The 23,753-nt window shown below is 40.3% G+C and overlaps 2 protein-coding genes across 5 annotated transcripts in view; one reads left to right on the plus strand and one right to left on the minus strand.

Moving 5' to 3' along the window:
- The window catches only part of LOC120554089 (hepatocyte cell adhesion molecule-like), a 39,121-nt gene extending 19,342 nt beyond the window's left edge, over positions 1-19,779 (minus strand). The window contains exons 1-2 of one of the 3 annotated variants that reach the window (XM_039792692.1): positions 19,559-19,779; positions 6,859-7,044 (exon numbers count right to left, since the gene is read on the minus strand). In XM_039792692.1, the coding sequence (XP_039648626.1) occupies positions 6,859-7,019 (161 nt within the window). In that variant the 5' untranslated portion in view covers positions 7,020-7,044; positions 19,559-19,779. Of the gene's footprint in view, positions 1-6,628; positions 6,768-6,858; positions 7,045-11,305; positions 11,395-19,558 lie in introns of those variants that run through there. The other 2 variants (XM_039792693.1, XM_039792694.1) reach the window with 2 other exon arrangements.
- On the plus strand, positions 8,536-18,787 carry pln (phospholamban). 2 transcript variants are annotated; one of them, XM_039792695.1, is made up of 3 exons: positions 8,536-8,673; positions 9,288-9,355; positions 16,379-16,660. In XM_039792695.1, the coding sequence occupies exons 1-3, from the start codon at positions 8,567-8,569 to the stop codon at positions 16,438-16,440; spliced, it is 237 nt and encodes a 78-aa protein (XP_039648629.1). In that variant the 5' UTR covers positions 8,536-8,566; the 3' UTR covers positions 16,441-16,660. The 2 variants fall into 2 exon arrangements, with proteins under 2 accessions (XP_039648629.1, XP_039648630.1); XM_039792696.1 differs by lacking the exon at positions 8,536-8,673 and having other exon boundaries at positions 9,216-9,355; positions 16,379-18,787.
- Positions 19,780-23,753: the final 3,974 nt, after the last annotated feature.

Raw genomic sequence — 23,753 nt, forward strand, 5'->3', positions numbered from 1 at the left:
GTAATCTGTATTTTTTGTATTCTATAAATGACATACAAAGGAATGGTTGACAGCACTAGAGATGCTATCCTGCTGTGTTTACAGACGTTCCAGATTTAGACAGACTTTAAATAACATCAGAACTCAATGACTAATATTGAGCTGTTTTGACTTGGTGTTTCTATTAAAATGACCTGTCAGGGTTCTTCCGGTCCTGTGTTTGGCACTATGGGGATTTCCTTTCATCTATATTTAGGGCCACAGATTCTATTTTTAAATGTTCAAAAACCAACCTTTAAGCAAAATACTCACACAAAAATTCTCTTAAAATTTTTTTGTCTACTTCTCTATATTAGTCTTTAGTCACATATGTTGAACATAGGAAACCAATACGTGGAAATAACTTCACCTCATTAAAATAAAAACACTGTTCATTAATCTATACACCAGTAATTATCAGAAATATACAGATCCCCATTTTATGTATTTATTATTATGGGGGTTTCATGGCCTTTAATTGACAGGACAACTTGAAAAGAGGAAGAGGAGGGGGAGCAAAGGACTGTGGGTCGGATTCAAACCCGGGCCGCTGCCAAGGACTCAGCCTCTACTGGGTGAGCCAGAGGTCAGTACTTCTACACGAGTTATGAGTAGAAAGGACTTTATTTGAAATCTGCTTTATTTGTGAAGCAGATTTCAAGCGGAGGCTTTAGATAAAAAGGTCCCAGCTCAGTTTGTGTATACTGCTTCTATAAACTTGAGAGACCGAGATGTACAACTTTTAAAATGTGATTTATGGCATCTGTGCTTCATGTGACAGCATGTAAAAAGGTAGTTCTGAGTCCAGATCAGACGTTGTGAAGGAGTGAGTTCATACGGTAGCAGCAGGACAGGCCGACTGTTTGTGTCCCTATGGGGGACGCAGATGACCCTCTTCTGTTAAATGGGCCTTTATAAATAGAGCAGTTATTTTTCCACTGCTCTGGTCCAACTTGCTTGTACATCAGACACAAACCCCTTTAGATACCTCATCCTCCAATCACAATCCTCTCTGTTAACCTCAACAAGCAATCGCAGCTATTCAGATGACTTCACCATCGTGTCCGAATGCTCTAAATAACCCGAAGCCAATCAGATATTTCAACTCGACTGCGTCAAACCAAATGTTCCTCACTCTAGTAGAAGTGTTGTGATGAGCAGAGTGACCGTCCTTCAACTAGATATCATTCAAACTGTTGCTCAAAAAGCCCTTCAGACAGATCCCGGGGCCCTACAACTCCAGAGGTGTCGTGCAGATGAGGCTGACATCTGATCTGATATTGTTTTAATTTCAAAGGAAAGATCATGTGACTCATTTAAAAAACATTAAAAAAAAGACACATAACCAGTCTCCAGCTTGTCACTTTGTTCAAAATATATATATATATATAAAAAAAAAAACAAGCCTTGCTGTAGAATTTTAGCCCAACTTGCCCAAGTTGATATTGACTCATGACATTATATTTTGATGAGCCTAACTTTTCACAAGTAAATAAATAACTAACTAGGAGGAAATAACTAGCAATAGTTGGGAAGGGCCACTGATTCATGTCTATCTTGTAAAAGGCAAAGCAAATATATTTCCGGTTTTGAAAATAAGATGAAAGCACTAATAATAATATCACATACCAAATATCAAATCCACTTTTGTAGCCTGTTTTAAGTGCTCAAAAGTCAACTGAGATAGCTTTTCCCAAGAGCGTTTTGCAGAGGCGCGTATAGGCGATTGCGATTGGTTTAATGAAATACAAACAACCCAGAGCGGGGGGTTTTTTTTTTTCCTTCTTCTGTCTATCCTGAAATGTATGTGTGGCAGAGCCAGACTACAGGACTCCCAACAGAGAACAGTTCAGCACAGCCTGTTGTACTCTCGAAACTGCCTTTGTGATTCTTTTAATAGACTCGATGTGATGACATGATATTGATGACACAATGGAAAGAATGTCCACTGTGCTTTAATGACGGCCAGTGATAACAACATTTAGTTATGCATTTAGTAGCCAGCTCTCTCTCTCTCTCTCTCTCTCTCTCTACAATGCATCTACTGTAATCCTCTCTAGATGTCAGCAGGAACTACTGTTCTCTGACACTCTGTTCAGTAATATTTAAACGCTAACAGCTAATATTGGGAGTTTTGAGACAGAGTTTAAAACACTAACATTATTGTTGGTTGCACATATAAACAGCAAATTAAAACAACTTCACTTCTCTCCAGCTCACGGAGACTCAACAGGATCATGTTGTAGTCGAGTACCAAAATTGATACATACAGCACTCGTAGCTCTGGTCTCACAGTAGATAGGCCCCAGTCGATTTGGAATTCTATTTTCAGAGGAACAACAAGTGCGTCCAAAAATCCAGTGCGCTGGATTTGTGTCCCGAGGCATTCCCAAATTGCAGAGTATCTCTGGGGAACGCCATCGTTTGGAGATGCAGGATTTGAGCGATTATTATGGAGACGTGACAGGGGACGACGGCGATCAGGTGCAAGGTTTTATTTCGGGAGGCCCGGCTGCATTTGTTTTATGTGGGTTTTATTAAAGAAGTATGATACACATGCCTGGATTAGTGTTCCAGCAGTAGTCTGCTGTTGCTTTCGACTATTGCGGTACATAAGTAGAATGGGTTAGAAGTCATTTGAGTCATTTGAGATTCAACATCAGGTGCTGGGTTTGAAATGACCCGAAGGAGGATGCCAACTATTGGGTCTGTTGGATTTGTGGTGTTTCCCATTTAGTAGGTGGGGTGTGTTTGACTTATTTTAGTTGGACAGATGAGGTGTGCTGGCTTTGTGGAAGATTTCAGGAGATGTAAAAGGTGGATGCCTTAGATCGGGGGGTGCTGCATTGTCTTATATTGGCAGCACTGGCAGCTGGGACAGTGTTCAGTAACTGGGGAGGCTTCCTTTGGTTGAGGAGGATGCTTTCTGAGCAGAGCAGCGTCCCAGCAGCTGGGATGGATTCACTGTCTTGCTCGAAGACACCTCAGCAGGCTGGATGCAAAGAGTTATGGGATTGAATTTCCAGGATGTACAGAACGACTTCTCCAACCACCAGGCTAGCTTGCTCGCTCTGAAAAAGCCTCTATTAGGGCTTCAGATGAGATAAAGAACCATTTATGAAATATGAAATGCTTCAAAGAGCTGTATGACAAACATATCTCAAATCATCCAGAACTCCTCCACCATCCAGACCAATGCTTTTGGCTGCAAAACAAACACAGGGTCTGCAGGTTTTAAAGGCACCATGGACATGTAAGGCAAACCCTATCTGCTGGCGCGCACGTGTTCCTTTGTTTGGTCGGTAATCAACGCGTATAATGGTTCTTCTTTTAGTCTTACCATGTTATCATACACGTAACCAAATTTTCACCATACACCTAACCACGGTCCAAAAACGGTGACACAGCTGAACCCATTAGGCCACATTTAAATAAACTTTTTCCACCCCCAGTGTCACACGCTGGTTGCCGATGAAAATGGCTCCAACACTATCCACAGACAACATCAAAAACCCCTTTATCACAACCACAAAAAAACTATGAATGACTATGAATGTATTTTAGAGGAACACCTTCGTAACAACCCACTGAGGTTCCACAGTTATACGGTAATAAATATGGTCCCACAGAGAAACTCTACACTAACCAAAGACACCTAAAGAACCGTCCCTGCTCTGCGTGTCCGTTTGGTGATCAGTCAGACTCACATGCTCCCCTCTAGGCTGTGAACACTGTCAGTCAATCTCTTCATGTTAAGACCTATCATGTCACTCACGTTGTATTTGTATTGCTGACGTGGAGCCTCCTGGTCTCTAGTGCAAAAATGTGATGTATCCTCTCTCACAAACACACACACGCATGCACACACACGTGCGCGCGCCCCTGACACTTCCAGCTGATTGAATTCTCGGCATGTCTTAATTGCCGGCATCAACAATCCAGATAACTCCTTTAAATGAAATCATCAGATTAGGGTGTATGTGGTCTGTGTTTCAATCGCAGTAGTCTTGTAATCACATTAGGTGCAGTGCATTATTGTGCATACTGATGCAGCCATGGCTGTGTCAGAAACATTAAGACTTTGGTTTTTGTAACCCTGCTCTGTGATGGATTAATTATCCATTTGATCCAAGATATGACCTGAGCTTCTGAGATGCAGTTTATCATTTTTGAGCTGTACATCATACAGCACTTTCAGCACTACTTTGCAAGAGCAACGTTTGACATATTTAGCCCCACTACTTGGAAAATGCTCTACATTGTCTTTAATGTTTTATAAAACCAGCCCTACGCTGCCTGAAGGAACCTTTAACCCACCTGAGTTTCCAAATTCGATTTTTCTAAATGTAATCTTTTTTTGAAATTCTATTTTCGCAAAAACGTTAATGTCATTAGAGTGAGTTTCAGAGGTGAATTGTTGTGTCTTGGGTTGGTACTGTGCTTCAAAAGCCAATTTCAGATAAACCCTGCTCTTAGACAGAGGCCTCATGGGAAAAGCTGGTTGTAGGCTTTTCCACATAGCTGGCTATATCTGGAGAACAGAGAGAGAGAGAGAGAGAGAGAGAGAGAGAGAAAAAAGGGGAAAAGAGAATGTTTGTGAAGCTGCCAACAGCAGCAGTAAGTCCTCCAGAGTAAACACAGCTGATGGGGGTAAACCCTCCATCCATCCATCCATCTTCACCCCTAAAATGCCCTTTCTCTCCCTCTATCATCATCTTCATCTGTCTCTTTTCCTCTATCTCTTTCTTATGTGTTACAATATACAACTGCGTCAACAAAATGACAAGGAGGGTTTTCAAAAGCGTAACGAATGCCAGTTTTATTCGCTATAATGCAATCAATTAATATCTTATTTCAGTTACAGCTTTGTGCAGGATGAAAAGAGACGAGGGTAGCTTAGGACAGGGCCTTTGTAAGTGAATCAACACTTCCTTCTGTAAAGTCACAGCTGACATGTAGTTCAAACATCCCTGCTTTATTTACGATATACTGTGGAGTTATGTGTAGCCAAGTATCTGTGACAGCAGTAGGCATTGTTTACTATACTTCCTATCCTGCATACTTTGTATACTACTATACTCAGAGGGAATAAGACCACATTAAGACTAGGGCTTGGCAAAATATCATATTATATCGACATCGATATCGTCTTTAATTTTGTATATATATCGTAATATCGTGATATGAGAGAAGTGTTTTTTTTTCTTCTTCCTGGTTTTGAAGGCTGCATTACAGTAAAGTGATATAACTTTCTGCCGCAATATCGACATTGATGTATTGGGTCAAAAATATCATGATATTTTATTTGTTTTATTTTTTTATATTAATTTATTTTACATATCGCCCAGCTCTAGTTCAGACAGCATGAAAAAGACACAGCCCCATTATTAATTTGAACAAGGCCACAGCGTTGACACAGCAGGGGGTGCCAATGCAAATGCATGTAAGCGCAAATTCCTGGTAGCTTACTTTGTGTGTAAATCTCGTTGTCATAGTCTTTTAAAAATGCTGTTTAGCAATTATCTATCAATCAGTTTTATTTGATGATCCAGCTGGAAACCAACGCAGGCACGGAGGCATGGAGGCAGCCCGGCTCACCGTCCGACGCCTGTACACTGGCTAGCGGGAAGCCCCAGTCACTGTTCACTTCCTGCCCCCTCTGATGAAGAGATGGAGATGGACGCAGAGATGGTCTTTCTTGTCCACGTAGTCGGGATCGTAGCCATAGGGCGTAGCTGATAGCCATCTTCACGTTTTCCTCTGTGTTTCCTCTGATGTTTACATTTGAAAAACTCAAGCGGCCAGCCTAGCAGAGTCAGCAGGAGACCGGCAGGTTGATTTTCCTATGAGCGACTCGTAGCCACGAGGTGGCCGCAGAGATGGTCTTGCTAGCTTGAACTCATTTTCGCCATCTATTCAACGGGGTTTCCTCTGACGTTTTACGTTTAAAAACCCATACGGACCAAAGTATGGTGGTGGACTGGTAGCCGGGGAGGTGCCAGTTCACCTCCTGGGCACTGCCAAGGTGCTCTTGAGCAAGGCATCGAACCCCCAACTGCTCGGGAGCGCCTTTCCATGGGCAGCCCCCCCTCACTCTGACATCTCTCCATTAGTGCATGTATAGGTACTGAGCATGTGTGTGTAATTGAGGCCTGTGTGTAACGTGTATAATAATAACAACATATAAATTATTTTTATTATTATTAGTTAGCCCAGGCTAGCGGAGTCAGCAGGAGACTGGCAAGTTGATTTCCCGATCCTGATGAGCAACTCATAGCCACATGCCACCACTGTTCCACGTCAACCACATAAAGCACAACTACTGTAATAGTAGTATTAGGCATCTAATAAGACTTCAAACTCATACTGTAGATTTGTTACTCAAGTTTTCTTGAATCATATTGCCTTGTCTAGCTGCTATCTGAAGCATCACGCCCCACAAAGCTTACTTTTCTTTTTCTTTTTTTTTTTAAATGCAAGGGCTGTTTTCTGTCTGAAAACCCGATTAGAAAGTAAATCTACAACAGGACAGATCAGGGCCAAATCATCCCCTGTAAATACTGGAATATCTTTCTTTGAGTACACTTGATTTTGCCCAGTGTAAACATACCTAAACATGGCCGCACTAAGGGAGGTAACTCCATTGTTATTCTTGAGATTAGAGCAGCAGTGGCGACAAGCTCTGTGGTTTCTCATTTGGCCGTTTCTCATTTGGCCTGCTGGAGGAGTCCAGAATAATCCTCTGGTGTCTGAGAACATCCATTACAAGTTTCATGAGAATGTGGCCAATTGAGGCAAAAATGTTTATTTTTGGTTTTCATGCATGTGTTCTGTACTTACCTCTTTGGCCAGCAGAGAAGAAATCTCCTTCTGCCAGCAGCAGAGGCGTTGTCTGTTTTCTCTGGCCTGCCGTGGTTTTCTGTGTCAGTCGGGTTGTTTCTCTCACTCTGCGTCTTCCTCTCTTTCTCGTCTGAGGTCAGAGCAGTCTCGCATTTCACCATGTAAGGCTGCAGAGCTGTAGTACTCCTGGGACAAAAAAAAAAAGAAAAGAGAAAACTATTTTCTTGTGGAACATTTTTTTTTATATATATATATCATTTTTTTCAGCTAGAAATAAAAGCAATGTGTTTGTGAATATGGAGAAAAGAAGAGGATGATGAAAATGAGACACTTATAGTCCATCAGATATACAGTACATGTATAATTCTCACACAATAGATGAGTGTGTTGCCAGTACAATTCTTCATACTACATACATCATAGGCCTACTGTACACGGATTATCAGTAACCCCGGTATCATAAATCATAAAAAGGCAAATGTGACACCTTTACATGAGTTTGAAAAGGATCTTACATGGTGAAAGATTGCGGCTAGCGGGGCTAAAAAGCAAACAAAGAAACCTAAAATCTACATCCCTTTGCAGAGTCTTTTTAAAAAAAAAAAACAGAATACTTCTTGATACTGCGTCATTACATCGATGTTTAGTTTTTAAAAAAACATCTTTAACCCTCTGGAACAATACCTATTTTCTTTGTTATAAAGGCCACTGTTAGGTCTATGTACTACTACAAACTAACTTTTAGACTGTAACCACAATAAGACTTTAAAAAGATGTCCTCAGCTCGCTGCTTTCCCTATAAATCATGAAAAAAACATAACCACGGGGAATAACCAGGGGATATAAAAGTACTGATGCTGTACAGAAATTGGTAATAATGACCTCCAGAGGGATACATCCTAAAAAACAAAAATGTCTTCTTCGTCTCAGTAGATTTGACTTCTTATCCCCTTCTAATAACTATTTTTTTGAATTTTATTTTTAAATTCACACTTCTATTCATGAAACAGTGGTCTGTTTTCTCGAATACATTTGTATCTCCTCTCCCGTCCTTCCCAAAGGGAGGATCACTATTTCATCTTGTCTCTGGAAAAGTGCAGTTGTCATAAAAGAGGGTGACAGACGTATCTGCTTATCTGAAGCGTGGATCCAGCAGTGAGCAGCAGTAACAACAACACTGACTCCTTATAACATGACACACAGCCTGTTTACATGCACATTCTCCTTTAAAGGCAGATGCTAACGCTTTCTGGGCCACCGCAGGGGGGCTATTTTTACTTTTTCCGGACTTTTCTTTCAAGCGCCTGTCTCTTTTGATTTCTCCCAAGTGGAGGATGCTGTCCAGGACTTCACACACACTTTTCCAAAGAAGATTTCAGTTATTACAATACATTCTCTGGTGTACTTGTGCTCTAGCTGACAAACACACAGATCTATTATTTATTCTCCAACAAGCAGCAAAAAATAAAAGATTTGAGGATGTTGTTACATTACATTTCAAATGATACCATACACATTTAGATACGGAGGCTATTTGGGAAATGATTAGTCGTTTGCTGCTTTAACAATCTGACGATCCTAAAGGATAAATCCCCAGACTCTATGATGGTGTGGTCATGGCCAAACTGTATATTTAGAGGCGACATCAGCTGTTCAGGTTGTCTGTCAGGCTAGGTCGGGATAATGAAGACAATAGAGTAGGCCAGCCATGATGTTTGATTGGAGGCCAAACCGCAAGCTAGCTCTGGAATCCAAACATGGTGACCCATCCACCGCACTGAGGATGCTCGACAGCATCAAAGGAAGTGCAAAGAAGTAAATGAGCGGAAGAAGAACAATCTCCACGCGTTCTACCTGGCTGGTCATGATGCATCAGCATCTTTCTCTGGAACGATAGATCTTAGTATTAGAAGTAGACGCCTTCATGATTTCAACAAAGTTATAGAAAGGATAGAATCATTTGTACGTGTACAAAAACACAAACGGCGATGAAGCTTTAATAATAACGTAATATATTTTAATAACTGTATTTAAGGCGTCTTCAGCGTTCAGCAGAGCTCTCTTCTGATGACATGCTAACTTTCTTTTACTTCAAAGGTCTTGGGCTTCTGGGAAATGGTGTCGGCTAAAATGGAAAGTTTAAATAAACAACGCAGACGTACGATATCCGATATTATTTGTGAAAGGGAAATGCTAACAGATTCAAATAACGAATGGTCTTTAGCTTCTCATTATGTAAACTAAACTAACTAAACATTATTTCTTCAGCCATGGGAACACTAAAATGTGCTGGTAGATGCTGGCTGCTGCATGTATAATTCACTAGACATGGTACCACACACACACACACACACACACTCCTAAAATCTTTTTAAAAGGATGTCCTCTTTTTCTCTCTCTCTCTCTCTCCTCTCTCATCGTGTTTACAGCCTTGGAGAGCGTTGCATATCTGACATTTCTCTCTCAAACTCCAACCAGCTCTGTTCTCATCCGAAAGGTAAGAACCAGCATCCTCTACAGACACGGCTGTTCTTTAATTTAATGTAATAACAGCAGATGGGGAGATATAACGAGGCTAACATATGATGTACGTGTACAAGATAATAATGCTTGGAATTAATCGGAACACTAGGACAGTCACTAAAATGCATGGAAGTATTGTTACTTCTAGTGGATTGGTCTCTTATGGAACTAGAAAGGCTTCCAGAAGTTTAAGTTAGTCGTTCATTTCATTAGTTGGGTTGTTAGAGGATCTCATATGGATATCGTTATCAGTGGGCTGTGTTATGTGTTTAAGATACAGAGGAAAACTGCTTCTTATAAAAGAAAAAAAGTCATTGCTCACATATAATAAACTCGGCTCTGAACAAAGGGGCAGGAAAGGGGGGTGGGGGGGGAATGAAAACTGTACTGAACCTCCCAGAGGGATAAACATCACTCATCTGCACCTCTTACATTCCCATCCCAAAGCACATGATTTAATTTTAGAACGTTGAGGAGCCAAATCTGCTCAAAACATTGATTTTTATAGTTCACGGTTACAGTAGCAATTGCTTCCAAATGATATTGGACTCACAAAATCAATCTGCTTTAATATGACAGCTTTTTCAAAGACGTTTATGGTTGAAATGGATCAAATCGGATACACTGGAGGCTAAATTGCTAAAAAAAAAAAAAATTATTAGAAGCATCATTCTGGTCTTAGGGTCCCCTGTGCTTTCACAGACTTTTCCATGCTGGCAACAGATATATATTGACTTTTACACTTTTCTTTACTCCATGATGAGCTCTAAGGACCTGGTTACACATTTAAAAAGCAAAAGAAAAATATATTTTACAATAAAGCAAGTGGATAGTATAATACACTAAATAGGAAATCAATAAACAAAAATGTACAATGGAGGAAAGACTCCGGTAAACCAAATGCTTTCTCTTGGGAGAATTGTTGGGTCTCTATAAATCATAGAGTGTCTATCTACTGCAGAAAGTGTCCTGAGATAACTTCTGTTATGATTCGACACAATAAATAAAATTGAATTGAAAATATTCAATAGTTACTTAAAAGCAGCCACTTTTATTCTTACAAATGTAGCTAGATTTGTTAACTTTATAATGATGTTATTGGTCGCTTTTTCAAATTCAACAGTGCTTGGAATAATCCTATAATATCATTTCAGTCCCGAAAGTCACATAAATATCTCCTATTTGAAATTGGCACATTATGATTACCACACTTAAATGTAGACATTCAAAGACATTTCATTTATCAGCAGGTGGGTGACACTGACCATGCCCCACTTAAGATAATACGTCAGCATCAGCATGTATCTTTCTAACCTACATTTTACTACTCGATAGTTGTCATACTCTGCTTCTTTATATATTTAGTTGTTTAATGTTTAATGCAGAAGTTGCAAAAGACACCGCGGCTATTCGTTTACAAAAATATATAAATTTTGATCGAATCATAACTGCATGAGGCATGATAACTGTCGTTAGTGTCGAATGCATCACCTCATGTATAGTATACTGTATGTATCCATATGGGAGTATGGGAATGCATGTGTGTATGTACCTGTAGCTGCTGCTCAAGGCAACAGCTACTGTTGCTGACACACACTGATAGAACGCACTACTATTGCATGACTGGCATCCACACACAGGCACACACACACACACACACACACAGACACACACTTCTCCAAATGTAACAATATTTGATGAATAAGATGAAAACTATCTTTTGACACATCACGCTGGTCACACTGGAGGTATTTAGCTCTTGGCAACAACGGCTGACAACAGCTGACTGTGTTTATAAAAGTACAACATGGTTCTTTCAAAGGAACAAAAGAGATGTCTGTACTTAGTAATAAGTAACAGTAATAAGAACCATCTATCAATAAAGATTACAAGAAAAAAAAAATGAAATGAGGATTATACTTGCACACAAGTCAGAAGAAAAAGTCTTCTCGCGTGGAATGATTGACAGTCGGCACTCAGCCTAGAATGATGTGTGCAGATGAGTGGAGGATAACGTGGAGCACCAGTCCCACGGTGATGAGCTGAAGAGGCCCAGACACAGGATGATCCCGATTTAACCCCAAAGTGTCAAAGGTCAAAGTACTGGCAGGACAAAAAGCATAGTGTCTCTCACTGAGTGGGAGAAGGCAATGATAGCTCCATTTACAGCATGACCTGTAGTGTTGAGTGATTCAGGGGCCAAGAGCTGGACAGGGGCCCTTACAGCATGCCAGGATATGTACGGTTTTAGCTCCATTATGAGCTGTTGTTACGGGGAAGTTTAGAATTCACAGTAAAGGCTCCTCACATACTGGGTGACACAAGGGAATTGAAGATCTTTGTCATTTGTTTTGGCCGCCACAGCTGAGTGGGGAAGCCACGGCTGAAGTTCCTCTAATGGCCACTAGACGGTGGCAACAAGAACATCTCTCCGAGTGTCCCCTTCACATTATTCAATTATAAATACTGATTAGTCCAGCTTTAAAAAAAAAAAAAGTATTTTTTAAGAGTCAGCCACTTGCACAACACATGTTAGCTCCTAATGAAGTTTAGTTAATTTAAACTATTTGCTCATTAAAATGTAGAGTAATGCCTTTTTTTCCTTCTTTTTCTGTCACCTGTTTCTGCTTAAGTCAACCCAACATCATTTCTGCTTCGTTTATTTATTTCAAACTGAACTACGCCTCTAAAGGCACAATTTCAAACTACAGCACACTTTACCATGCATGCACAGAGGCTGTGTAAGTCTTGAGGGCTTAGAAATTAAAGGTCCCATGGCATGAACATTTCACTTTATGAGGTTTTTTAACATTAATATGTGTTCCCCCAGCCTGTCTATGGTCCCCCAGTGGCTAGAAATGGCGATAGGTGTAAACCGAGCCCTGGGTATCCTGCTCTGCCTTTGAGAAAATGAAAGCTCAGATGGGCCGATCTGGAATCTTCTCCTTATGAGGTCATAAGGAGCAAGGTTACCTCCCCTTTCTCTGCTTTGCCCGCCCAGAGAATTTGGCCCGCCATGAGAGAGAGACATCATGGCTTTCAAACGAGCAAAGTGGCAGTTGGTCAAGGCCACACCACCACCTTGCCCCCCCCCTCTCCTCCTCAATAGCTACAGACACAGAAATGGCACATACTAAGGAAAGCTCATTGTGGGACTGGCTCTAGTGGCTGTAATTCTGCACCAAGGCTGAATTTCTGAGATACTTCAGATACAGTATTAGGGGACCACTAAGGTCTATATAAAAGAGACTTCAGATACAGTATTAGGGGACCACTAAGGCCTATATAAAAGAGACTTCAGATACAGTATTAGGGGACCACTAAGGCCTATATAAAAGAGACTTCAGATACAGTATTAGGGGACCACTAAGGCCTATATAAAAGAGACTTCAGATACAGTATTAGGGGACCCCAGGTCTATATAAAGAGACTCAGATAAAGTATTGGGAGCACTAAGGCCTATATAAAAGAGACTCAGATACAGTATATTAGGGGACCACTAAGGTCTATATAAAAGAGACTTCAGATGCAGTATGAGGGGGCACTAAGGCCTATATAAAAGAGACTCAGATACAGTATTAGGGGACGACTAAGGTCTATATAAAAGAGAGACTTCAGATACAGTATATAGAGGGACCACTAAAGGTCTATATAAAAGAGACTTCAGATACAGTGTGGGGAGCACTAAGGCCTATATAAAAGAGACTTCAGATACAGTATTAGGGGACCACTAAGGTCTATATAAAAGAGACTTCAGATACAGTATTAGGGGACCACTAAGGCCTATATAAAAGAGACTTCAGATACAGTATTAAGGGGACCACTAAGGTCTATATAAAAGAGACTTCAGATACAGTATTAGGGGACCACTAAGGTCTATATAAAAGAGACTTCAGATACAGTATTAGGGGACCACTAAGGCCTATATAAAGAGACTTCAGATACAGTATTAGGGGACCACTAAGGCCTATATAAAAGAGACTTCAGATACAGTATTAGGGGACCACTAAGGTCTATATAAAAGAGACTTCAGATACAGTATTAGGGGACCACTAAGGTCTATATAAAAGAGACTTCAGATACAGTATTAGGGGACCACTAAGGTCTATATAAAAGAGACTTCAGATACAGTATTAGGGGACCACTAAGGCCTATATAAAAGCATCCAAAGAGCACCATGTCATGGGACCTTTAAACCCCAAAAACGTCCTGCTGTCAGAGCAGACACTTCAGTCGGGTCAGAGGTTAGAGGCCTTGAAGCAGACTGACGCTCTCATGGACTTATCCCATAGGGTATGAGGACATGTGTGTACGTGTTAAGGTGTTACATGCCAAGTGATAATGGGTGACTCAGAAGCAGATAAGTGTGAAAAAAAAAACAAGTGAAATGATAAAAATAGATGTGTTGAAACGTCTGAAGACGGCATCATACTCTATGGCACAAAATGAGTCCTGTTTATCTGTACTGATCCCACGCTGCAGCCAAGTCACTGGAAATAACAAAGAAAAACTGAAGTAAATGGATTAGCATGCTTTTAATGTGAAAGATGAAATGGCAATTTCCTTTGGTGCCACCATCAGGACAAACCACTGCACACAGGATATCTAATGCACAGATGACTAGCCTAACATCTCTTGTGACAAGGCTCCAGGAATCCAAAGTATGTTGTTCTCCCCCTTTTGTATTTGAATAAAACAATGCATCCAGCAGGGGCTGTTAGCAGGACTTTTAATCCCGTTAAAAATAGCTAAAACCTTGGCAGAGCTGATGTACAAGTGGTAAGATGTTCACTGTTCGCGGGAGCCAGTAATGCAAAAGCACGGTCACCTTGTCACGGTGACTTTGAACTCAGGAAAGTCCCGGATCAGATGACAAAAAGGGATTTAGCAGGGTGCAGACCAGGCTGCAGCTGCACTGAGACGCTCATTTATTATTTCTGCTCACATGCTTTTTTATTCCCTATTTTCTACTTTTACTCAATCGACATGCAGGAGAGCATGCGATACCGTTATAAATGGGGACATGATCAAACCGTGACAATGTAACTTTTTAAAAAGGAGAAATTAAAAGTTAAATTCATAAGGAATAAAACACGCTCTTGTTCTTGTTTTGCTAGAACAGCCTTACTTGGTCTTAGAGCTATGACTGGACCCAAAAATCTGTCCCGACCCTACATGAAAATCAGAATGACCACCAGAAAAAAAATAAATAACTAAAATGTAATTTGCTTTATTACATAGAGATTGCATAACATTTCTCATGATTAATGAGAGGCGGTACGGTAGTCAAAATGTGTGCCACCCTGACTGGGGTTGGGTACCGAAGTCGGTCCTTGTTATGGTACCGACCTGAATTACGTCGGTACTACCGGGACTAGGGTTGGGCATCGAGAACCGATTCCTAATCGGAATCGTTTCAAAAATTACGATTCCATCGGAATCGTTTCTTTTTTGGAATCGTTTGGAGGATTTGGTTTCAAATCCGATCATCACATCCCAATTTAACATGCGCAAGTTTGGGTTTCCGTAGCGGCCAGGTGCTTGTTGCCATGGAGCACAGTAAGCGGTGCTCTAGTGTGGCTTTATTTTACGTTGAAAAAGCTGTAAAACCGCAAACCACCTTTGAATCAAAATAAAACTTTCCTCTTATTTGTGAAAATAGGCATGTGACCCGTTTCAACTCCACCCCTCAAAGAATCGGAATCGAGAACCGATAAGAACCGGAATCGAAAGGAAGAATCGGAATTGGAATCAGAATCGTTAAAATCCAAACGATGCCCAACCCTACCGAGGACCGATTCACGTTAAATCTAGCGGTGCCAAATTTTCGGTACCTGAGAGCGCGTTTGGGTACCGTGAATGTGAACGGTACCCAACCCTTACCCCTGACCCGATTAAAGCCCGGGGGAATTTTGAGTAATGATAGCCTGGACCCGCCTGAACCCGACGGATCGGGTTGGGCCTAATCGAGTTCGGGCAGAGAATCAAAGCTCTACTTGGTCTGGTATGACCAGGAGCTCACAGGATGGTGGCTAATGGCAGTAAATAACACTTTTACTTTCATACTTTAACTCTGATTGAAATCCGGCGCCAAATGACCCTAGGGGTTAATAACACATGGGCACTGAGTCGCCCGTTCTCTGGGATATTTTTTCACGCTTAATCGAATGTGACCAGTTTTAGCGCAAACCGCTAATTAGCTTATAACGCTAGTCGTCGGGGCAGAGGGTAAAGTAAAAAGAAATCGCTATTTCTATAAACACTAACAAGGCTCAAAATGGCACCACACTTCCACGGCAGCACAATGAGGGGCCCTACATGTGAACCGAAGCATTGAGAACTTTGTGAGTGTACAGACAGTTTATTAAAAAGATAGATTATAAAGACAGTAGCGGTCACGTATACAGGCGGGCGCCATCTCGGGAAAACAGTCAATACCAGGCGTTCCACTGGATTTGTCCCTTAATTATCTAGTCATGATTATTTTGTTTTGGGGGGTAAAGACCCCCCCACCTTCCCCCCCCTCCCCCCCCCGTGTCTGCGCTCAGTAAAAAGCCAACGCGAGGTTCACTTTAAATTGCTGAATAGTAGGGATGTAATCTCCATTGTTGCCTTCAGACGGTAGACACGCTTTCAAGAAAATGCTTGGAATTATGTTAAAGGGTGAATATCCTTAATCAAAAGGTTTCACACCATGTGTTTCAGTCCATGTTTATTTTATTGCACAATGGGAACGCACAGCTCGTTCCTTCACGTTGTGTTGCCGCCACCCCTGCGAGTATCTGGCTTAACACATCATCAGACCTCAGCCGGCGCCTCTGAGCTGCTCTCTTATCATCACACCATGTGCTGCGATACGGAAAGGTCACACAACATCTCAACCAGGAGACATCACCCAGAGGAGGGTGCTCAAGTGCTTTGGATTTCTTTTTTATTTCTGTATGAAGGCAAACAGCCTTTTCTTACTGTCTGTTTATTTTTTATTTTTTTCTTCCAGCAGCAGAGAGAAGACCGAAACGAGAAGAGGTCACCGTTTTGTGTTGCGTAAACCAGGACTGAACCACTTCGGGGCCACGCAGCCGAAAAACACCCCAGACCTGAGCTCATCTCCAACTAGCAGCAGCGGTTTGATTCCCCCGATTTCACCTCCTTTAAAACCAGCCGGACCAGCTCAGTCCAGCTCCGCTCGGTCCAAACAGGCCCCCGCAGCCTGACCCAACTCTCTCGCCTCTCGTAATCCAGCCAATCAAAATCTAGCCCGGGCCCGCTGACTCCATGGAGCGCGTTCAGCACATGACCAAGTCGGCCATTCGCCGAGCGTCTCAGATTGAGGTGAATCCACAGGCCAAGAGGAACCTGCAGGAGCTGTTTGTCAACTTCACCCTCATCCTCATCTGCCTGCTCCTCATTTACGTCATCGTCCTGCTGAGCAGCTGAGAGCAGCAGAGCCATACGCAGAGGGAGAGGGAATATGGCATGGCCGTGCGGCTGTGGGCCAGGGTTTGGCTGAGATATGGGCTTTCTGATTTCTTATAAAGCAATATTAGGGCTGCACCGTATATTGTTTTTCTTTTTTTCTTTAAATCATCATAGCAATATTAACTGGCGCAATACAACATAACGTGAACACACTCTGAGATTTTTTATCAGTAGAAAACTGCACTTTAAAAGGTGACGGTCATTTTATATTCCACTCGATGTTCAATTTGCTCAATACAATAATGTTGGAAATGATTTCCTTTCATTTGTTTTAAATTCAACAAGCAATTTGTTGTGTTTTAGCAGAGACACTGAAAGCAGCAGAAATGCAGATCTGACTACACTTAGATGTAAGTTTATTTATCCCAAGTAATGTTGCAATTGCAAAAATTGAACAACGCATCGCATATTTTCCTCATATCATGCAGCCCTAAATAATATCAACCCCATGTATCAGCCTAACCCTGTTTGACCACAGCTACGACGAAGGATCATGGAGGTCAAATGAATCCATGTGAAAACAATAATGGCCAAATCCTCTCAAATGGTTTCTATCAGAGCTGATCAGGGATCAGTTTCCCAGCCTCTTGCTCTCAAGGGAATGATCAACAGTTTAAACTTCACTCATATACTGCGTGGATGTGAATCTGCCTGCTGCTCATTCACAAAAATAGCACCCTGCCCAGTGATTACATTACAATGTGTTCACTTAAGTTGATTTACAAAGAAGACTGACTCCCTCCATTCAAGGCACACTGTAGGACATTGTCTCCTGCTTAAGTATTAATAGGTACAATGTTTGTGTATGGTACCGAAATATCAATACATCACTGTTTAATTTCCGTTTCCCATAAACTCTGTCGCTTCCTGCAGCCCACCACCACCAGGGGAAAGATAAACATGCTGGAAATGATTTTAAAATTTTTTTTTACCATTAGCATTTTTATGTCCTGTCCAGAGACATGATCTGTGGCATTTCTGTATTTAAAAACGTCTGCTGCCACCTTGGCAGTTATTAGAGCCTAAAAATCTAAAATTTAGCCAAGAAAGCAACAAACAGCGTGGCTGACCCTGATGACCCTTTCATCACCAGTATGACAGATGACCAACTAGTGTAATATCTGCCATGTCTGTAGCATGTCTGATATTACACTTAAGTGACCGTTTCTTGCCTGACATACAACACTTAGGATACTTAGAGATAATTCTAAGTACTGCAGGCCTATAAAGTATGTGAAGTATAGACTGAGAGCAGATTTAACCTTTAGGCAGCTTACCTGCAGGCGTTTCTGATGGGCTACATGAACATTTCACTCATAATTTACTATGTAAAGTATGGACTAAACTTGGCTTGGGCTTCAGCGATCAATACACACACACACACACACACACACACACACACACACACACACACACACACACACACACACACACACACACACACACACACACACACACACACACACACACACACACACACACAAAGGCCTGACATATACAGTTTATCAGTTGTGAAGAAGACTTCACTTTGCATGGTGTGAATTGACTTAATGAAGTTTTCCTTTTATGCCATTTGAGTTCTGTTTAGATAACATAACTATTATTGACACGTGCCCTGACGCTGGCAGCGACGGTGTATAAAAAGAAACTGTAAAGTCTGATGTGTATTCCACAAGAATCTAATATATATTTAAAAAAATAAAAATAAAAATAAAAATAAAAAAAATTATAATGCATCTTCAATATATTGCCATGACTGAAAATGTAAAAAATATCAATTACATTTCAATTTGGGATTAAAAATGATTGAGAAGAAATAGCAGTTTTTTTTCCTTCTATGTATGTTTGGAAATTGTACCACATGACTTTCGAACTATGGAACACCTATGAAATTGCATGTCAATAAAATTTAAGCGGTTTCTCCTGCTACAAGTGTGGATTATTTTATTTATTTATTTATTGCACATCCTAATTTGACGTTTTTGAAAGATATGCATTTAGATGTAAGAATCACTAAGTCACTGAAAAAGCTTCAAAGGCTGATTTGTCCCGTCTATGAGTGTATGAAGGTTAATAGATCATGCAGATAATTTGCACAGTTAAAATAAGAATATATTATAAGAACAAGAGTCTGAAGATGTGACACAACTTCTTCCCTTGTGTTTGGTTCAAGGCTTACGTTTAATGCGTCCTGGACATCCTTACAGCTGCTATTTTCAATATTTCTATTCTAACAATAGAACAAATGACTTATGGTTATAGCTCGTTTCTGCTGCCCCCAAGTGGCCAAACATAGAACATCAGTATCAGATAAAAAGTATTGGAAAAGTCCATAATCATTTTCAAAAATACCACTATAGTTGTTTACAACTTTGAGACATTAACTTTTTTTGGAATACATACGTTATTTGAATAGGCCTAACGTTACATTTAATTCAAAGCTGGATATGGAGGTATACGTGCTCAGACGTGCCACGTAACTGGAGTAAGTTGGCTCTCTTAGAAATATGGGTTAGCCACCTGCATTTAAAAGGCACCTTTCATTTTTCATCCGAGTTTTTTTGGGAAGCTGGTATTAATATTGCTGATATCGTATATACTTTTCTATAGTATAATTCCCAAGTCGCCTCTGTTAATGTCTGTATTTATATAGTCTGTGGGGATAAGTATGGCAATGCGAAACTGGTAATTAATTTACCTTGCTGCCTGGATGGTAGAAGAGATGACAAAAAGTCCACAAAAGGCTCTTCAAAACTTCTTCAGCCGGCCAAATATCTTCCATTCTTCCCCAATTAAAATGTTTAATTATAGTTTAGTAATTAAAACGGTGTTACCTAAAAGCTAGCACCGCTGCCGCAATTGTTTATGGTTGATTATGTTAGCATCTTCACAACTTTTAGCTAGCAAAAATCTTCACTATTTTTTTTTTTACAGCTGATATGTAATTGGTTAATTTAACGTCAGCGTTGAAGGGAGCACCAATCACAGCACTCCCTGACATGTTTTATTTCTTACCCAGCAACAAGCCAAGGTAAGATCCTGATAGGACGAGACAAAAGGATATTTCTTTTCTTGTCTGTGCTTCAGTTTTACAATACAGACGAGTATAAAATATGTTGGGAGGGTCAATTTTGACATTTTGAATTTTGTGTAAATAATTTTTTAATATAAATACATTTTAAATGAGGGGCAATACTCTTTGCACGACCCTTTATGAGACTAATTAAGTGTTGGCTACAAACATGTAACAGCATCCTTAGTTGCAACAGCTAACACAAGCAAAAATGTTACTCTTATGGCTGAATCTGAATACACAAATAAAACTGCAAGTGAAATGATCTAGTCTGTAATGATATAAAAGCTTTATTTTATTGTTTTTACCTTATCTGGCTGTCCCTCATGCTTGTCAAACATTTTGCAGACTTGGTTTTTAACCAAATACAATAACTTCTAGCCTACATTCTGGACAGCATACATGGTACTCCTGTGGCCACTATATATGAACAATAGTGACCTCTCGGTCTGTGCTAAAAAAAAAAAAAAAAAATTAATACCAGCACTATTTGAATAAATGCACATGCATACATTACATATTGGATCTGCAAAAAAGCTGCATATAGTAGATAGAGAATTTTCCTCAGTCCTCACACACACATGCACAAAAAAAGGAGCACAACAGAAGGTTTATTCTCACAATCATAATTTTACTGTTCCATAACATACAACAGAAATGATATAAATATAAATAAATATTGTTGCTATAATTGTTATACATTTTTACTTCAAAAATGGCAAGACAAACATTAAATAAGTCACAAGGGTGACATCAAATCACTTTCAACTCACATAAAAACTGCGACACATTTACCATTTCAGTTCACTTCCTTAAGTGTAAAGATGTCACAATGATCTTTTCTGCAATTTTGGAAAAACTGAGTTGAAAGTGAAATGAACAAAGCCCTGATCAGTATATTGTCACATAAAAAACAAACAAAAAAACTTAACAGACAATTCATGTTTTAATAAGTTGCAGTTTCTATGGTTCACTGATGGTCAGCTGATGCCAGTGTTAAAAAAACGAACTCCAGAAGTTTCCTCTGCCAGGTGTTGAGAAACCGTTTCTTTTGAAAGGTTACAACATTTCAAAAAGACGTTCATGAACCTCGGGGTAACAATGGACAAAGTTCATGTGATGGCAATGCCTGCAGTTTGCTAACGACCGCGATGGGCTCCAGGAAACATCTTTAACCAGTGGGATTCTCCTTTAAAGGTCCCATGACATGGTGCTCTTTGGATGCTTTTATATAGGCCTTAGTGGTCCCCTAATACTGGATCTGTGTGGCTTTGACCAAATGCCACTTTGCTCGTTTGAAAGCCATGATGTCTCTCTCTCTCATGGGCGGGCCAAATTATCTGAGCAGGCAAAGCAGAGAAAGGGGAGGTAACCTTGCTCCTTATGACCTCATAAGGAGAAGATTCCAGATCGGCCCATCTGAGCTTTCATTTTCTCAAAGGCAGAGCAGGATACCCAGGGCTCGGTTTACACCTATCACCATTTCTAGCCACTGGGGGACCATAGGCAGGCTGGGGGAACTCATATTAATGTTAAAAAACCTCCATAAAGTTACATTTTCATGCCATGGGACCTTTAAAACAACCAGCGCAGTCGGGCGTGGGACAGATGAACAAATGCATCGGATCTACCAGTAGGGTGTTAGAAAATACATGAATTACAAAAAACAGAAGTAATAAGACGTGAATGGGTATAATTATGTAAAAACATGACAAAGAAATAGATCAATGTATAAGAGCTCGAAACAGGGGAAATTGCTTTCCCAACTGCCGTTTCCAAAGTCAAGAATGAATGTGTTTTAGCCTACATGACTGCAAGCCTAATGAACAGAGACTTGAAAGTTATAATTTTGGTACTTCATCACAGTTATCTTGTCTGCTTTTATTGTTTTAAAAGTTAAATTTGACTAGAATTTTGACACCAAAAAAATCTGACATTCACTATACAAGTCTCCAAGTAGATTTTGATAACACAGTGAAATGACTGAAAACCAATGGCTGCCTGGAAAGTAAAACACATTCAAAACTCTATCACTGTTAGACAGGGCAGTCCCCCAGAACGGGCTTCTTGGTTTAGTTTTTAGAAGACAAGTATGCTATATCATCAGCAGGGAAATAAGAGGAGCAGAGGTCAAATTGGATGCGATTGTGAGAAAATGTATTAATAAGAAAAAACTAACAAGAAACTAAAGACTTCTGCATTGTCTGATGCAGATGTCCGAGCGTACATGTCAATATATTTACTTTGAATAAATATAAATCTTCACAGTGTGCATGGAGGAATGAACCAGCTGTGGCTCAGCGTCGCGGCTACCGTCCCAGACAGGATACCGTCGTCTGTATTTATTACAGGTCAATATTTACATACAAACCATTTCATATGCTGTATCAGCTTTGATGATGTTCAGCGCAACTAAAGCTTCAATGTCATGATGCTGCATTCATGTCAGAAAGGGACAGTTAGATATTAGGATGCCGTGGTAGAAGTTTGCTTTATACTTTCCAAGACGACACAAATACGGACCGGTCCAGTCTCAACCTGGTTTCAGATGGCGTCTTTTTTTAAATTTTTTTTTACTTTTAACAAAACAGTCACGTTCATTTGGACAAATATGCTGGAATGTCATGTTACCCACAGTCGGATGAGAAGAGTGAGATTTTATATATATATATATATATTTATTATAAACTCCATCTTGTCATGTGGTTCTGGGTAAGAGGGCAAAGACACATTCATTTCCAAAAATGTGGCACTGTTCCTTTATAAAAACAAAGAAATATGGATTTTGGTTTCAAAATAAGTAATTGAATGGACTTAAATGTAAAAAAAAACAACTATTGAAGTATCTATACCACTAAAAGGTGCTTTTGTGAAATATCTACAGGGGCTGAATGAAAAAACAGGAAAACCTAACAGTCTAATGCAACCCAAGGGTTTATTATTTGTTGAGACTTTATCAGAGAGTGGATTATTCAATGGTATATTTTATATACTATTATATTATTATTTCTGGTGTATTGGGATTGTATTGTATGGATTGCATTAATAAGGTGCGCGTGCGTCTGTGTGATTCCTGGATGCAAACAATGAAAAGTACAAACACTTCCTGAACCACGGAGGCCTCAGTTGATTCGGTTACGGAAGACGAGCATCGATCGATGCAGTAATGTAACTGAACTGAGGGTAGTACTCGAACCTCACATCTCTCTATCCACTTCTCGAGAAGTAACAAACGCAGCCTCTTTCAGGCTGATGATGACCATGCAGTTTGGAAATTGTACAGGTTGCTGAAAACGTACACAGCACAATAACCATGTAAAACTTTCGAGTCAAGTTAAAAAAGAGAGAAAGAAAGAAAAATACGGGGAGATGAGGATTTCAAGTGAGTGCCCGCAACATTATGATAGTGGTTCTGTTTTCACATGCTCTATGGCCTGCCCCACAGGCAGAGACACGTAGCAAAAGACTTCAGTCACCGACATGAACTCTAGCTTGTAATGAAAATAAAAGTGTTTGACTAAACACTCCTTGGCAATTAAAAAAAAAAAAAAAGTCGCTAGGAGTCATCCAACTTCTACATGTCGCTGACAGAACTCTCTCTCTGGATGTCTCTGGTCCACTGGCATCACAAACAGACCGTAGAAAAACAGGAGCTTGTTACATTATAAATACTGGAATAATAAAAATATGAGGGGCGCTTGATTCGGCTTCTCTTCATCGAGACTGTTTAGGTGTCTGGAGTGGTAAATCAAGCGTCCCTCAGCTAGCTCAGAGATTGGAAAATGACTTTCAAACGTATACTGTACTGTATGTACACAGT

The sequence above is a fragment of the Perca fluviatilis genome, chromosome 24 (genome assembly GCF_010015445.1).
Source record: "Perca fluviatilis chromosome 24, GENO_Pfluv_1.0, whole genome shotgun sequence".
In the NCBI taxonomy this organism is placed as follows: Eukaryota; Metazoa; Chordata; class Actinopteri; order Perciformes; family Percidae; genus Perca; species Perca fluviatilis.

Coding starts and splice junctions, on each gene's coding strand:
- pln (XM_039792695.1), top strand. CDS start 8,567: ATGATGTTTGATTGGAGGCCAAACCGCAAGCTAGCTCTGGAATCCAAA. Junction 8,674..9,287: donor ATCAAAGGAAGTGCAAAGAA/GTAAATGAGCGG, acceptor TCGTGTTTACAG/CCTTGGAGAGCGTTGCATAT. Junction 9,356..16,378: donor GCTCTGTTCTCATCCGAAAG/GTAAGAACCAGC, acceptor TTTTTCTTCCAG/CAGCAGAGAGAAGACCGAAA.